The sequence below is a fragment of the Erythranthe guttata genome, chromosome 4 (genome assembly GCF_056151865.1).
Source record: "Erythranthe guttata isolate IM_541 chromosome 4, IM_541, whole genome shotgun sequence".
Classification (NCBI taxonomy): Eukaryota; Viridiplantae; Streptophyta; class Magnoliopsida; order Lamiales; family Phrymaceae; genus Erythranthe; species Erythranthe guttata.
The window spans coordinates 19,854,105-19,871,428 of record NC_142536.1 but is presented as its reverse complement, the minus strand read 5'-3'; the positions used below and the strand labels follow the sequence as shown (position 1 = coordinate 19,871,428).

The 17,324-nt window shown below is 32.8% G+C and overlaps 2 protein-coding genes and 1 non-coding gene across 4 annotated transcripts; 2 read left to right on the top strand and 1 right to left on the bottom strand.

Moving 5' to 3' along the window:
- The first annotated feature begins 4,050 nt into the window (after positions 1-4,050).
- LHW (transcription factor-like protein) lies at positions 4,051-8,649 on the top strand. Of its 2 annotated transcripts, none has more exons than XM_088817309.1 (10): positions 4,051-5,137; positions 5,634-5,822; positions 5,927-6,008; positions 6,097-6,138; positions 6,236-6,295; positions 6,385-7,476; positions 7,574-7,675; positions 7,761-7,901; positions 8,068-8,193; positions 8,298-8,649. In XM_088817309.1, exons 1-10 carry the CDS (start codon positions 5,043-5,045, stop codon positions 8,439-8,441), a joined length of 2,073 nt encoding a protein of 690 aa, XP_088673435.1. In that variant the 5' UTR covers positions 4,051-5,042; the 3' UTR covers positions 8,442-8,649. The 2 variants fall into 2 exon arrangements, with proteins under 2 accessions (XP_088673435.1, XP_088673434.1); XM_088817308.1 differs by having other exon boundaries at positions 4,140-5,137; positions 7,755-7,901.
- A 1,775-nt stretch (positions 8,650-10,424) lies between these two features.
- Positions 10,425-12,518, top strand: LOC105967879 (aluminum-activated malate transporter 8). The gene is made up of 6 exons (XM_088817340.1): positions 10,425-10,704; positions 10,796-10,936; positions 11,049-11,321; positions 11,419-11,519; positions 11,617-11,766; positions 12,099-12,518. The coding sequence occupies exons 1-6, from the start codon at positions 10,452-10,454 to the stop codon at positions 12,516-12,518; spliced, it is 1,338 nt and encodes a 445-aa protein (XP_088673466.1). The 5' UTR covers positions 10,425-10,451.
- Positions 12,519-14,412: 1,894 nt separating this feature from the next.
- On the bottom strand, positions 14,413-15,444 carry LOC105967892 (NDR1/HIN1-like protein 1). Its single transcript, XR_016030964.1, has one exon. It is a non-coding gene; the product is annotated as an NDR1/HIN1-like protein 1 (transcript).
- Between the last annotated feature and the right edge of the window lie 1,880 nt (positions 15,445-17,324).

Genomic DNA, 17,324 nt, shown 5'->3' with positions numbered 1-17,324 from the left:
GAATAATCAACATTATCATTACGATTTTTTTTATTTTATTTAAATATTTATAATTTAATTACTCCCCATTTAAATTTATTCTAAGGGCTGTTTTCATTTTGATAATAATGTAAAAAATAAAGTTTCATCTCTAAGTATGTACTGATTTCACATTTGGTCCACATGTTCCCAAAAAATATATTTGGTCCCTCATGTTTCAAATATTCAATATTTTTAGTCATTTCCGTCAATTTTCCTTTAAAACTATCGGAATCAAACGTGTTCCCAACTTCTCATCACCACCTTAACTGGCGTACTAACGATAAATTGACGAAATGACCAATAGTATCAAATTATTGAAATATGAGTGGACAAATGTAGTTTTTCGAAATATGAAGAATCAAATGTGAAATCATTGAAAACTTAAGGGATGAAACTGTAAATTTTCCAATAAAAAATAAAATTTACAATAATTAGAGCTGGAGAAAAGACATTAGAAAGAATGTTGCCCAAAAAGCACAACTGAAAAGCCTTGGAATGGCAAACCCATCATGCCCCTAAGGGGACACAAATGGTAATAGCATCGGACCACATAGGACCATTCAAATTGTATATATTTATATTTATATTTATATATTTACATTTTACATTTTTATTTAATTACCTACTATAATCAAGTGTTATAATACAAGAAAGTTAATAAAAGTATAGTAGCTAGCTCAAAGTTACTCGAAAGATAAAAATTTATATTGAAAGGCAATTTATCGTGGTTACATGAACATCTATGGACAAACCCTAGTGGTGGAAATTGATTCGAACCAAAATTCAATTTTTTAATAATATTTTTTATTATGAATTTTGAAAATTAAAAAAAAAATATATATATATATATATATATATATATATATATATATATATATATATATATATATATATATATATATATATATATATATATATATATATATATATATATTGGAATTGGAACATATATGAGTGATACACCTTAGATCGATAGAGTAGGCCCATCGATAAATAATTAAGCTAATGGGCTAATATCGTTAGTTTAATTTTATAGGGCCAATTTACTAAGCACCCTTGTGCTTTAATGTAATTAACCTTTACGAATCATCGTCACAGTTATTGTTCGGTTTTTTTTCTAAGCAATCCCAGAGACTCTAGATTTAGCGTCAGATCCAAACGAGAAAGGACACAAGGACTTTTAGAAGAAAGGGAAAACTGCATCTCCTTAAAGCTATATAAAAATATTTTTGAGGGGCTTCCAACTAATTTCCCAAACTTTATAAGCCCATTCAAATCTTTTTTTTTCTTCTTTTTATCTTGTAATCCCATGATTAATTAGATGGAACTTTAATACTTGAATTATCATATTGTATAAGTAATCTATATATATACTCGAAGTATAATTTTAATATATGTGAATCCCAATATAATTGTCATGAAGACCAACTCTACTAGTGCCTTGAGGAATCAGGCATTTATTTACCTATAAGAGATAGATAGAATGAAGGGTTTTTTTTAGGGGCTCAAAGCAATTTTGTATTTCCCAATAAAATAGGTTTGCATTTATGCCCAAAAACAGAATATATATGCATATATATAGGATAATAATTAAAAGGTTTGTCTATTGAAATAGATTCACATGAATTAATATATTTGTCAATGTGATCATTGATGTTGTAAGCATGACATTATCAATAGTAAGCATATTAATTAACTAATTAGTTATTATTCACTAAAACCCTTGGACAATAAAATATATTTTAGCTTTTTTTTTTTTTGAGTTTTTACTACCACCCCGAGATAAAATAATGTAGAATTTTCCTTTCCGCTACCCCTATAATAGTAATTCGGTATTGATATGTCTAATTGGGCCTACAATTTCTTCATTTACTGGGTCACGAGTCAATATCGAAGATCACTATACAACCGATGTCCAATCACTTTCAAATAAGATTTGAGCCCCGACAATTACAATCAAGTATCTTCAACCCATCCAACTCGGTATAAATAAAGATTACAATTCATTTGTTAAGATACGTTCAATATTAGAACCATTAAACTGTTCGTATTCTCTTTACGACTTTTGCTATCCACACATCAAACTTGAGCGTTGGAGGGGTTTCCGCCGGATCAACGCCCTACTTAGTTTACGTGTTTTATAATCGAAGGTATCACAAGGTCATCAAGCTCGTGAGCCAGCACCTCATCCTACTTCAACTATTTAAGGTGATCTAATTTCAGCATCATCTAATATACAGTTAAACCTCTATAAATTAATACAGTCCGGACTAAGATATTTTTATTAGCTTATCGAAATATTAAACTATCGAGTTAATAATTTAGCACATCCTCATTGAACCGGGATCCAAAGAAATCATTACTTAAGCGAAATTATTAATCTATCGAAATTTTAGTGTATTTTTTCTTTATTTAAACGAATTACAACTTATTTATGCTTCAAAGTTTCAAGAAAAAATAAAATAAAATAGTAGAACTATGTAGTCTATAGATAATACTTAATTATTTGAATTAAAATTCATGGCCCATTAATCATTTGACAGAAAAAAGGGCCACTAAGAGTCTCCATCATTAGTGTGGAGAAACCTAATAATGATAAAATAAAATAAAATAAAATAAAAATAAAAATAAAAAATAAGAAAAGTGATATCTTTCTACATCCCTCACACTCCTCAACTTAAATAATTACGGAAAGAGGCTAATTAATTGTTTAAACACATTTTATTGTAAATTAAATAAATGTTCATTTATAGAAGGGCCTAAATATTTGAGTTTGCATGCATGTGTAGTTTAATATAATTAAGTATATAGAATAGGAAGCGAGTGTATTGACCATTTGGAAATTTATAACATTTTAATACAATCTAGACTATTATAACACGACCTAATTAATCAGACTACAACGTAATCTCGATAAATTAATAATCTCGTAAAAATAATGAATCAAAAAAATAGTTCGATGAATTAATTTTTCATTAAATTAATAGAATTTGTCCAATTTTAACTGGATTAATTTAAAGATGTTTAACTGTAGAATTGATTATTTAAACTATAGTCGATGCTACCTGGTATTTGGTAAACTAACAACTTTTATCGTTGGGATGTAAGTATGATTTACTTACCCATCATTAAATTAATCAAAACTTGCTAATCTTAAAACATTATTAATAATAAAATTCCACAAAAAACAATATATACACGCATATAACTCCACATGCATGCACTTGCTCAACTATATAAAAATTATATACATATGTATAATATATCTACAGTAGGTCAATTTATATACCAAGTCGATTGCGAAATAAAATAAATTAAACAATAAATAAAATTTCAATAAAAAAAAAAAAACAAACGTAGTTAAAGAAACAGAGAAAGTTGACTTTCTATCACTAATAATTAACTCTTGTGGATCATTTTGAATTTTCTAGAATAATTTTCTAAAAATTAGATTACCAAACCGAAGAATTAAATAAAATAAAAAAAAAGAAAAATGTGAAAAAAAGAAAAAGTAAACGAGGTGACAAAAGAATAGCGTCATGGCCCAGTGGACCGTGGTCCTGATCCGACACAGATCCTGCGGTGGAGAGAGACTCCTGTTTTTTCTGATGAATGTCACTTTGTGTAATTATCACCCAAAAACCGAGGGTATTTTTGGTATTTTGATGACCATGACAGCAATTTCAACTATTGGGCAATAACCCTTTTCCAGGGTACAACCTCTGAGTCACTGAACCTCTACTCAGTATTGAACGTACAAACAAACCAGAATTTTGCTATTTTTTTATTATTTTCAAACACAAAAAATAAAATAGTAAATAATAAATTGCTATTAATGAACAAAGATTGATGTTGTTTTTGTATAATTAATGTTTGTCTAAAACAAAACCTAAGACAAAACACCTTCATTAATTAAACTTCAATTTCATTAATTAATAATTAATAATAATAATTATTTATTTATTTAATTTTAATTAAATAAATTTAGTTTGACTGAACCAGTTATCAAAGATTCTTTGAAACAGTTCCAAAACGCAGATACAAAAATTCTGACTGCCCTTCTCTCTCTCTCTCTCTCTCTCTCTTAATTTAGTTGAAAAAAAAAACACACAGAAAAAGCCGACAGAAGACCACCCCCTACCCCCACCCCTAACCACCCCCATACATTACACACCAGTGGCAACCATAGCAATTCCACCCAAATTCAAGGCCCTGTTTCCATCACACACCTCTCATTGGTTAATCATCATGGCGCATTTTAGCACACTCACCCCCCCACCCCCACCCCCACCCCCACCCCCATCATCATCTACCCCTCTGGTTTAGCAAAAAAGAAAAAGCAGCACAGAAACCATCATTCTTACATACTTCCACCCCCTCAGTAGAAAAATATTAAGACAACCCACAAAGAAGAGAAAACACACACAAACACACACACCAAGCTCCCAACACATTCACTCTAAACACACACACACACAGAAACAGAGAGTTTTCACCTTCAAACAACGTAAAGCTCCGATCTTTACCCCTAAACACTTGGATTTTCAACCCCCTCCAAAAAAAAAGCAAAAAAAAAAGTTCTTGAATCGTTGTGCTGTATTTGAAATGGAGAAAGTGATTGTTGTAGTTAACTGCGAGCTCAAATCTTCTGGTATAGTGTAGAATTCTCCTACTCCTCCATTTGTACGGGGAAGAAGAAGAAGAAGAAAAAAATCGTTTCTTTATTTCTTTATTTTCTCTCTCTTCCCTCTTTCTCTCTCTAGAAAGAATGGGTTTGAAGAGCATGCCAGCAGTGAATTTGGATCAGGCGAGAAAAAGGAGTGGTGGGTTAAGAACAAAACAAGCTGGCCGTGGTTCTTGCAGAGGAAGTTAGACCTAATTTGTGAACTTAGTTACTTAATTCTGTAATGGAATAATCAGATTTATTCCCCCCTTTTTGATTAAAATCTTCACACACAGAGGAGAAGAAGAAGAAGAAGAAGAATATTCTCCTCTTCATTTTTTTTAAAGTTAGTTGCAAAATGGGGTATTTGTTGAAAGAAGCTTTGAAGACTCTTTGTGGGGTTAATCAATGGTGCTATGCTGTTTTCTGGAAAATTGGCTGCCAAAACCCCAAGTTAGTTTCTTCAATATCTCAACTTTTTTTTTTCTTGGGTAAATCAAGAAAAATAATCTTTTTTTATTAGGGTTATAAATGCAAGAATTTGTTTATGTAATTTTTCAGTGAATTTAGGGACACCTGTCCGAAAATCTTGCAGGTTTGATATGTGTTCTTGTAATAATTGGAACAATAAGATGAACATTTGATCCTAATTATTTGTTAGTACAAGGTTAAAGTTGCCTAATTTATTGATATGATTTGACATGCTACAGATTAATTAGATTGGGTTGTCTTTTTTTAATTTTTCATCTTGTGATCTGATAATTGTAAAAACTTTCGTTGTCTCCAATTTTGGAGTTTTCTGGTTTGTCAAATTCAATTTTTCTTGGAGAATCTCAGTGCTATTATGATTTTTTTTTTTAAATAATGTAATGAAACCCTTTATGCTATTATGACTTGATCTCTGTTTTACTTAATTTTGATTCGATTTTTTATTTTTTTTTAATTGCAGGCTTTTAATTTGGGAAGAATGTTACTACGAACCTGCAAGTTGTTCCGGGCTTCCTGGAATTTCGGGAAGCGAGAATCTAGAAGGTTCTTTTCAAGATTACGGTGCTTCTTGGGCAAGGGGAGGGGACAAGGTGCATTTGCTTGTAAACAAGATGATGATGGATAATCAAGTTAATATTGTAGGAGAAGGGTAAATCAGTAATTCTTATTTTTACCCCAGATCATTACAAGTTGCCGTTTTTGTATTTTTAAAATTTTTGTAACATAATTTATTTTTCGTCTAATTTTCCACAGATTAGTTGGAAGAGTTGCGTTTACCGGAAACCATCAGTGGATCGTATCAGATAACTGTTTTGGAGAAGCTCATCCACCAGAGGTATAATATATTATTTAATATTGGAATATTTTAACGAAATAATTCTTGATTTCGGTTATGGATCGAAATAATGCCGAGTATTTTCCAGGTTCTAAAAGAGGTGTGCCAACAGTTTTCAGCTGGTATGCAGGTAAAAAAAAAAAAACGACATGTCTTGTTCGTTACTATGTTTATTTCGATTTTTAAAAAATTAATAATTTTTGCCTTTTTTTTTTTTCGTTTATCAGACAGTTGCGGTTATTCCTGTTCTTCCCCACGGCGTAGTTCAATTCGGTTCATTCTTGACGGTAAGTGAATTTTCAGACAAAATCTTGCTCAAATCTTCGTTCAAGTGAATCAACTAAGGCGAATCTCGTTTCTTGTTTAATTGTCTCAGATAAGGGAGAATATGGGATTTATAAACGATGTAATATCATTACTACTTCAGCTCGGATATCTCGACGACTTTAACTATGTCCAAAACGAGCTTCACTCAAACGGGGCCCCATTTCAATCTTCAAACTCGAACCCGAGTCGGGTTGGCCCTCAATATTACCAACAAGAATCCAAAATTTCTCCATTAGTGAATTCGAATTTTCCTTCCTCAAATCAATTAGCAACAAAAGCCGAAGTAGTTATCCCCTCGAATTCACAAACATGGACCAATCAAAACCCTTCGTTATACACTCAAGGGCCCACTCTAGATTTTCCTTCGGGCAGTTCGTCCAAGAATCGAAATTCCATCCCGAAAATGGATGCTTATAACTCCGATTCATTAGCCCATTTCGCAGCTGATTTTTCGCAAAGTGGGACGAAATACGATAATGATTTGTACGTCCAAACTGAGTCGGGAGACGATTTGTTTGATGTTCTTGGAGCTGATTTCAAGAGTAAATTATTCAGTAGTAGCAGCTCGTTCAACAGTTTGATCAATTTACCGTCTAAAACGAGTTCGGAAATATATTCCACCAGCCAAGAAAATTCGGAAAACGGGATTATTTTCACCACCGACCATCTCTTGGAGGCTGTGGTCTCGAAAGTCAATGCCCCCTCAGCTAAACAGGGCATAGACGAAGACATTTCCTGCAGAACAACTTTGACCAACACGAGCACCTCCTCGGCACCCGATACTTCAATCCCCTATGCCAGATTAGGGGAGCTGTTTGGCGTTCCGAAATATTCGGCGAAAAACGGTAAAATGATGAGTTCTTGTTCGAAGGAAGAATCCGGAAGTTATTCGCAGGGCAGTTCTATTTACGGATCTTCGTCTCAAATAAGTTCTTCGTGGGTCCCACAGGCTGATGATCGGAAAGGGAAACAGAATAACGGTATTGCCACTAATGGATATTCCAAGAAACCCGAAGAAACGAGCAAGACGAATCGGAAGAGGCTTAAGCCTGGCGAAAATCCAAGGCCTAGGCCGAAAGATCGTCAAATGATCCAAGATCGTGTTAAGGAATTACGAGAAATCGTGCCAAATGGAGCAAAGGTGATATATATAATATATAGTTTATACATCTATCTTCACATTTTATTTTCCGTAATTTATTTTGTTGATATTTACGTGTCTTTTTTTTTTCTTACAGTGCAGTATTGATGCTCTACTTGAACGAACTATCAAGCATATGATTTTCCTGCAAAGTGTGACGAAGCATGCGGACAAGCTAAAGCAAACCGGAGAGTCCAAGGTTGCTAAATGATGATTGCTATTTTCTTTTTATTTTAATATTTATAACGATTGTATTATTTACGTTTATTTGTTTTAAGTTTCAGATTATTAGCAAGGACGGAGGTTTGTTGTTAAAAGACAATTTCGAAGGCGGAGCTACATGGGCTTATGAAGTTGGTTCACAATCGATGGTTTGTCCAATCATAGTCGAGGATCTAAATCAGCCCCGACAAATGCTCGTCGAGGTAATATGCAACCGTATATATATATATGCATATATATATATATATATATATATATATATATATATATATATATATATATATATATATATATATATATATATATATATATATATATATATATATATATATATATTCATTTGCTCATGGTTTTTCGTTTTACGAGCAGATGCTGTGTGAAGAAAGAGGGTTATTTTTGGAAATAGCAGATATAATTAGGGGACTTGGGCTAACTATTCTAAAGGGGGTGATGGAGACTCGGAACGACAAGATATGGGCACGTTTTGCCGTAGAGGTAGGCCTTGAAATCGGAACGGAATCTCCGAATTATGCTAATTATGATTTCTTTTCCTTTTCATCCTGATTTCCGGAAAAAAAGCTAATTTTTATTTTCAACAGGCAAATAGGGATGTGACGAGAATGGAAATATTTATATCGTTAGTTCGGCTTCTGGAGCAAAGTGCAAAGAGCGGCGAAAGCCTAATGGCTCAACAATTTCACCAACTCGCCTCGGTTCCCGTGTCTAATAATAGACCTCGTTAGTAGTTCGACTTCGGATAATGTTAAGAGCGACTATTAATTATAACTCGCCATGACTAACACTGTCTGATTGTAGACGAAAAAAACCTCGGATTTGCGACGCTTACATTGTACTCTTTTTTCTTTTTTCTTTTTTTTTTTTACTCGTCATTTTTATGTAAGAATTGTGGATCTTTTTTCCATTCCCTATTTTGTGATGCTTGTTTTGCTATATTGTTTTTCAATGTCATTTTTAATTGTAGGTAATTATCGCTTTTTTTGTTTTCGGCACAAAAAAACGGGCAATTTGCTATAAAACCCTCTACTGTAATTTCCTTTCAGATAAGCACAAACCACATTTCGCATTTCACGTTGAACAAAAGTACCGCCTCCTTTCTCCTCTCCTTTCTCTCTCTTCCCCCAATCTCTCTCTCCTCTATCAGAAATCAACGTCGAACAACTTACAAGGTTTTCTCCTACGACTGTGCTCTATATTCCTGCGATTTTGCTCTATATAATGATGCCGTTTTGCTCTATATTGCTGCGATTTTTGCTACGAAATTGTGCTTAGTAGAAAAAAGTAGGTGGTTTGAATTTGAAATCTAATTCAAAAAAAAAACATAGTTATATATATATATTTACACTTTAAATTTCTATATATATAGTCCCTAGTTGTAGGGAATTTATGTTGATATATTATTCTAATTATATTCCAAGGAATAACATATAAAATATTTCTCCTATAATATCATTTTCAACAATGCCACATAATTACGAAAATACTTTAATTACTACATTATTCCCCAATTCTGCATGGCAAACATGGCCTCAACAGGATCAGGTTCACCAGTCACTCACCACCATATCTCTTTCCTTATCAAGATTTACCCACACACACACACTTTAAATTTCTTCCTTAATCTGATCAAATATATTATAACCAGTCAAAAAGTAGTGTCTGATTTATTTTCGTGACGAATTATAACATCGATCGAGAAACGGAAAACGACAGGCTGTTGCAGGAAAATCAAGAAACTAAATAAGGGGAGCAGATAAAAGTGAACAAAATTGACAGTTTATGAATAATTAAGCAGATGCTGTATTGCATGATAACTGTAACTTACGGTGCATATTGATTTCAAAACGAGACGTAATCTGTTAAGAGAAGACATATTTATATGTATATATATATATATTTTACGAATAGACGTATTATGCAACATCGATGGGCGATAATAAACTATATTTATGTTAATTAATAACAATTAATTATGTGGAGAATCTATAATTTTATTGAGATATCTATGCAGTTTGTCAATGTAGCTGTGGTAAGTAGACTCTTTAATCATTTTAGCTTGAATAAAAAAATATTGATTAAATTCTTGAAATTAGGGCAATAGTTGCTTACGAATATTAAAACTAAAAAAGGGGGGTCGTAATAATCGACAAAAAATTGAAGTTCTTGTCTTGCAAGAATATCGCGCCGCACTTATAAAATATTTCAGGTACTTGTGGAATACAGTACATATTTCCGAGTACATTTCAATGCATAACAGATCATATAAACACTTACAAAAAGCTTTTCGATTATGATCAAACACATATATATAGTGCAATGTGGCCAATTATAAATTAATCCTCCTATTCATAGTAAAAACTCGATACCGTGTCGTAGCTTTATCAGAAGCAAAATTGCTGCTAAATGGAAATTTCCAGATACCCTTTTTCACCTTTAGCCTAAAAAAAAAAGATATATTTAAAATAAAATAAAAGGAGCAAAACACTTATATCTTGCAATTGCAACCTCTTATCTCTCTGGTCTTTTTGTACTTTTCTGGTACAAATTATTCAAAAAGGGCACTACTGAAAAGAAAAAAAAAAAAAAAAAAAAAAAACATTCATGTCAAGAATTGAATATATTCCTTTTGTCATATTCATATGCGTTCTTGTTATTATATAAGCAAGGGATATTTTGATTATTGTGGATCATCACCTATTTAAAAAAAATATAGGAATATAATTAATATAAAGATAATGGAGGCAAGAAATCTCGAGAAACGATTGTGGCTTAAGGGCTCGGGTTTACTATCTACAATACACGAAATTGCTAGGCTAACTACAAAGGTGGCGAAAGACGATCCGAGAAGATTAATCCACTCACTAAAATTCGGCCTCACAATCTCACTAGTCTCGTTTTTCTACTACCTCAATCCTCTATACGTCACTTTTCGCACATCCACAATGTGGGCCGTGTTGACCGTTGTTGTCGTTTTCGAATTCTCTGTCGGTACGTTTTTTCTTCTCCATTTTCTTGATTTTCAAGAATATATCGACATTTTCTCATTTCGGTAAATACTTTAATTTTTATTTATAATTAGGTGCAACAATTGGAAAAGGGCTTAATAGAGGATTAGCAACCTTAGTAGGTGGTGCACTTGGTCTTGGAGCTAATCACTTCGCAAGTTTATTTGGCAAAAACTACGAGCCCGTATTCATCACACTTTTCGTCTTCTTACAAGGTATTTATCTATATCTATATCTATATCTATATCTATATCTATATTTATATAGAAATAATACATAGAAATTAGATCCTTCATTAAAAATATTAATGAATATTCCATGGCGCAGCTGTGGTATCGACGTACATAAGATTCTATCCAAAAGTGAAGGCTAGATACGATTACGGGATGCTAATGTTCATATTGACATTTTGTCTGATTTCTATATCCGGTCTTCGAACCGATGAAATATTCGATCTTGCTAAGGAAAGGCTATCGACTATACTCATCGGTGCATCAACTTGTGTGATTGTTTCGATCTTCGTTTCTCCTGTATGGGCGGGCGAAGATCTTCACAACCTCGTTGCTCAAAATATTGAAAAACTCGGAAGTTTCTTGGAAGGTGCACACATATATATATAAACACACTTATTACATGATCTAGAACAACATTAATAATCACTTAATTATATTGTCATAATCGATTTTTTTTTTTGTAGGAGTTATGGACGAGTCTTTGAGAAAATCGGAGAACGAAAAGTTGGCACGGGCAAGCTTGAATAGTGTTGTTGTTGATTCAAAGAGTTGTGAAGAAGCCTTGGTGGGTGAAAATAAAACAATCAATACATATATTAATAATTAACATGAGGAAATTAAATTAAATCACATGTTAATTTAATTATTTTGACTATTGGCAGGCAAATTTTGCTAGATGGGAACCAGGGCATGGGAGATTCATGTATCGGCATCCATGGAAACAATATTTAAAGATTGGAAATTTGACTAGGCTGTGTGCCTGTCGAGTTGAAGCCCTCAACGGCTACTTAATTACCTCTATAATTAATCAAGTAATTAATTAATATTAATTATGATTAGTGTAAATACATTATTAATGATCAGGGATAAATAAAATGGTAAATTACAATCACCCCCCTGAGGTAAGGTTTATTTATGAAAAAAAACCCCTATTTCCATAATTACATCCACCCCTTTCAAATTGTAAATTTCTTACATTAACACCCTTTTGTAGGGGGTGAATGTAATAAATTTACAAACTTCAAGGGGTTGGATGTAGTTTCTAAAAAATAATGGGGTTTTTCGTGAAACACCTTACTCAGGGAGGTAGTTGTAATTTATCGTAAAAAAAATGATTATTGAATTGATTTGGTAAATGTTGTAGGCCCCACAAGAAGTCCACGAGGCATTATCAAGAATGAGTGCACAGTCTGGAAAAGCACTAAAAGAATTAGCATCCACCGTGGAAACAATGACGTCATCATCTGCTAATACTAATCCCCAAATCGCGAGTCTTAAAATCGCGTCCAGTAACCTAAAATCAATACTGAAATCGGGTTTGTGTGAAGAATATTATAAAAATCTTTTGCAAGTAATACCGGTTGCAGCGTTGCTTATAGATACAGTTGCCAGCGTGGAGCAAATTGCTGACGCCGTTAACGAGCTTAGTTCCATGGCAAACTTCAAGCGCACAGATATAATTAACGGAGTTGACGGTGAATCGTCAAATGAAAAGGGAATTGTTGATATTCCAAGTGTTATTCTTATCATTGATGAAGAAACTGATAAGGTTGTAGGCAGATAGATTTTTTTGGAATGTGTATGTAAACTATGTAGTATTAAATATTAACTTAATCTTAGCGATCGAGCTCTACACCCGGTGAAATATATTGGTGGTTTTTTTTGTTAATTTATATACAATTAAATAAATATATATATATATATGTGAGTGAATTTGTTATTCTACACGATTGTACATGGTTTAATTATTAAACTTTAATATAACCCGATGAAATTCACTGGTATAACTATAATAAATCAAATTTATCTTTCGTGCAGATAAATATTAATTAAAAAAATCTTTAGGGATGTACATTACTAATAAAATATTTATAGAAAGATATTTTCCTTACATAATTCCAATTTGCAAGTTATTCTTTTAAATGAGTAATGCACAAGTGTTATTATTATTATTATTATTATTATTATTATTATTATTATTATTATTATTAATAATTATTATTATTATTACAGCACATAAAGAAAAGAGTGAAGATAGTGACGAGTGCATGGACTTATTCAGAACAGAGTAAGTACTGTGTTGTTGCATGCTAACGTACCATGGGAACAACTCATGACACAGTTTGGAACATGTACTAACTTTTCATGTTTGAGTTTTTTTGAGTTTCAAATAAAATTCTTTTAATTTTCTTTTAATTAATTTGATTTCAAACTAGCTAGCCCTAGTTACTTAAATGAAAAAAAAAACATTTAAATTTGGTTAATTCCGCTTTTATTTTTTTTAATGAATCGAGCCCGAAATTAGTTTTGAACAATTGATTTCATGTTAAATATCAAGTAGTTTAATTCGAATCAGTTTCAAGTGAAATATGATCCATCTTTGTGAAACATGATCCTAAAATTATGGTGCCAATTCATCAAGAATCGAGATCTTAGGGGAAAACTATACAATATAGTGCTACATAGATTCTTGGAGTTTAATTATTTGTATTATATTTATAATGTCACCTATTGAGAAACAAAGTTCTTGGTATGGTAATAATTGGGAATTTTACAAATATAAACGATCTTTATTAGAATTCATATTGGCCCGCTCGATTATTATACTCCATCTGTTCCTAAATTTTAAGAAGTCGAATAAATGTTGCTGTAATTATTCAAATAAGATGAATATTTTTGTAATTTGAGCTTAACATTGCCATAATTTTTCCTTCATAAAAAAATTAAGAAATATATAAAATAAAATAATCTAAATTACACTTTATTGGGTGTGACATAGATTGGACCTATGTCAACAAACCTTAACAAAATTTCAATCACTCATTGAACTATGTCCTTCCATTTTCTTTAAAGTATCTATAGATAAATCTTTTCCATTCTTACACTCTAAGTTTTGATGATCAAAATATATTATAAGCCCTCACAACAACTTATATTTTACTCCAAGTCCCTATATATGTCACCATAGGGTCCAAATTTTGTTTCTTTTTGGGGAAACGTTTTCATTTAATATACAATAACCAAATATATCTTATATACTTCTTCAAGTTGTTATGTTAATAACAAATATATATATATTTACATCCCCAATTGTCACACTATTTAATTTTACATCACATATAACTAACTCATAAATAATAATGGTTCAATATAATAAAGTGATACCACTAATTTAGATATAACTTACATTAAATCCAAATTATAAATACTTTTCTATAAATAAAGATACACCAAAAAAGAGGGAATGTTACAATTTTCATCCTCAAGTTTACGCTGATTTTATATTTGGTCCTCCATGTTCACCAAAAACACATTTGGGCCCTCGCGTTTCAATAATTTAACACTTTTGGTTATTTTCGTCAATTTACCGTTACTCCGTCAGTTAAGACAGTGATGGGCAAATGTTTGATTCCGTTAGCACTAACGAAAAATTGAAGAAAATGACTAAAAATGTTCAATTTTTGAAACATGAGGGAACAAATGTGTTTTTTGTGAACATACGGACCAAATGTGAAATCGGTGCAAATATAAGGGACTAAAACTGTATTTTTTTCCCTAAAAAAGAATTCACTAATTAATATTTTTTAAAATTCTTTAAATCAATAATAATGAAAGCTCAAACATCAACATGGCAATCCAAGATCAACTGATACTTAACCACCGCCGGCCCAACGGCGACCCCATTATTCCGGCCGCCGTAATTTATATACGCCGGACAATTCACGTACAGGTGGTACTTCCCGGAGATAAACGTCCCTACTTTCCACCTAACCCTGCCGTCGATTTTGATGTTCACCAGCACCGTTCCGGCGATCTGGTCCTGGGTCAGCGAAACTCCGGTGTACGGCGCCACCGGAACGGCGTTACCGTACAGAAACGGCGACCAGACGGTGACGTCCTTGTGGCCCTGGTAGTTGGCCGGAAGAAGCGTGGGGAGGGTGATCTGCTGGCCGTGGTAGGCGGCGTAGACGTCGATTTTGTCGTAGTAGATGCCGATTCTGTCGTTGGGGTTCCGGGAGGAGAGCGTGATTTGGAGGGTGGTGGTGAGGGTGGTGGCGGCGGAGGAGAGGTTGAAGGCGTACACGGTGGCGTCTTGGAGGATGAAGTGCGGCTTCGTGGGGCGGAGGATCAGCCATACGAGGAGGATGAGGAAGAGGATGACGATGACGAAGCCGAGTGCGGCGGCGAAGAGGCGGCGCTGGAGTTTCTTGTGGTGGTCGTCGTCGTCGTGGCCGCAGTCCTTGGCCGTCATGTTGGTGGTAGTACGGCGGTTTCTAGAAATTAGTGTTTGTTTTATGAAGGTCTAAATGAGTATAGTGTGGGAAGAATTTATGGGTGAGAAAAAAATATTTTTTTAATTTTTAATTTTTAATTTTTTTGGGTAGAATTAAATGTGGGGAGAGTTCTATGTGTATACGTGACATGTCATTTATAGTAGAATGAATTGTGTGTGTTTGTGTGTGTGTGTGTGGGGGGTGGGTGGGTGGGAGGTGTAAATTATAGGTCCAATTTCAAAATCATAGTCTACATTTTCGATTACGGTGTTTCCAAAAGTTTTTACAAACAACTTTCGAGCTTTTTTTGTTCACAATCTATTTTTATGTGTTTGTAAAATTAACTTTTATTTTTGCTTATCTTAAAATATAACATTTTAAACAATTAGTTTAAAAGCACACATATACCTGTTTTTTCGATTGAAGTTCATTTTTCAGGATATTTACAAACACTGATCTTAACTTTTAAAAATAAACACTTAATATTAACTTAACTCACAATCAGAGAGCTTATGCTTTTGAATAAGTTTTTTACACACCACCATAATATTAGACTGAAAATATTAGTAAATTATATTGCACTGAAAATTAGTAGTATGAAGTGGGGCATGGGTATATTTCTTGGTGAAACCTTATCTCATTTTCTTGGTATATGCTTAAATACAAAGTCTACAAGATTCAAGAAACCTTTTTATGAGGGGCCCATTTGTAATTTCACTTCTTACGAAGATGCCATTATAAAATGGCCAACAGGTAACCTCCAATTCTCTGCCTGGAATCACTTGCACTATTTGCCAAAATAAATCGAATTTTGCACGAGTACAAATTTATCCAATACACTTTGAGTAACTGCATAATTCAACAATTAATAATAATACAGAAAATACATAAAATACATAAATTTATCATTCAATTCTATATAAATAAATCCATCAAGGAATTATATTGTAGATATTTTATTATTATTATTATTATTATTATTATTATTATTTATTAGGTGAAATTGATATTTGAAGAAATCACCTTTACTTGAAGTTGATGAGGGGTGATATATGTGGTGAAACTACCCACAATAGAAAATCTTAAATTTTCTTGGCTTTGAAGTAACAATGACAATCATGACCTTGGATTTTATAATCATGATTTGAATGCGAGTACACCAAGAAATAAAGTGTTTCATACGGAGAATCGAACTTGGGTCGTTAAACTCTGTATTGTTCTAAGTGTACTCGATTTTGCCGTTGCGATTGCATAATGAATATTCTCTCTTGAAAAAAAGAGTAAGAGTTTCACAAGGTAAGGATATCCTTTCACTCTAAAAGGAAATTAGAGTACTTTGAAATATATATATTTAATATACTTGCAAGGCTACAAGTTAAATATCTAATTAAAGAGATAAAGAAATCGACTTTATTCGGAGAGTTGGTATCTAGCCTGTTTCGTTAGAATAAATATTTACGGTCTGAATCCTATTCTCGTTCCTACTTTCCCATTTGTAATAGAATTTTATTTAATGGAAAACATAATATTTCACTGTTCTTACTACCACCCGACAGGTTTCCCGGATCCGTCGAAAGGGGAACTCAATCTTCAAATCATTGCATACACCAAAAACATGTTTTTCGACTCCAATGCCGAATAATAATAATTAGGTTTACTATACGTATTAGCATTCGCCTCCATAACCAGATCGAGAATCACAGGCCGCCCCGCTGTAATAAAACCAGCTTCTTCGCGAAAACCCACGCGCTGCATGGCTTCAGCCTCGTACGTGAAATCCTTAAAAACCTCGGAGAAATTCGGAACGTTGAAAGAAGAGACGATCTAATCCCAAGAAAAAAACCCGGTGATAAGTAATCCGATGATAGCGGTAACCGATAGCGATTATTAGAAATTCGATTACGGTGTCGACTAAATCGATGAAGATCGAATAATACGACTCGTGATCAGATTCAGGGTGGCTAGACAATAGTGGATTTTCGACGTCGTATTCTTCCATGGGTGGTGTCCAATGATTATAAATTGACATGTTTAAACTTTATTTTTTAAATGTTAGATGTTTGATTTGATAAAGAGCATTAATTAATTAGAGAGGA

Coding starts and splice junctions, on each gene's coding strand:
- LHW (XM_088817308.1), top strand. CDS start 5,043: ATGGGGTATTTGTTGAAAGAAGCTTTGAAGACTCTTTGTGGGGTTAAT. Junction 5,138..5,633: donor ATTGGCTGCCAAAACCCCAA/GTTAGTTTCTTC, acceptor TTTTAATTGCAG/GCTTTTAATTTGGGAAGAAT. Junction 6,139..6,235: donor AGTTTTCAGCTGGTATGCAG/GTAAAAAAAAAA, acceptor TTCGTTTATCAG/ACAGTTGCGGTTATTCCTGT.
- LOC105967879 (XM_088817340.1), top strand. CDS start 10,452: ATGGAGGCAAGAAATCTCGAGAAACGATTGTGGCTTAAGGGCTCGGGT. Junction 11,322..11,418: donor ACTCGGAAGTTTCTTGGAAG/GTGCACACATAT, acceptor TTTTTTTTGTAG/GAGTTATGGACGAGTCTTTG. Junction 11,767..12,098: donor TTACCTCTATAATTAATCAA/GTAATTAATTAA, acceptor TAAATGTTGTAG/GCCCCACAAGAAGTCCACGA.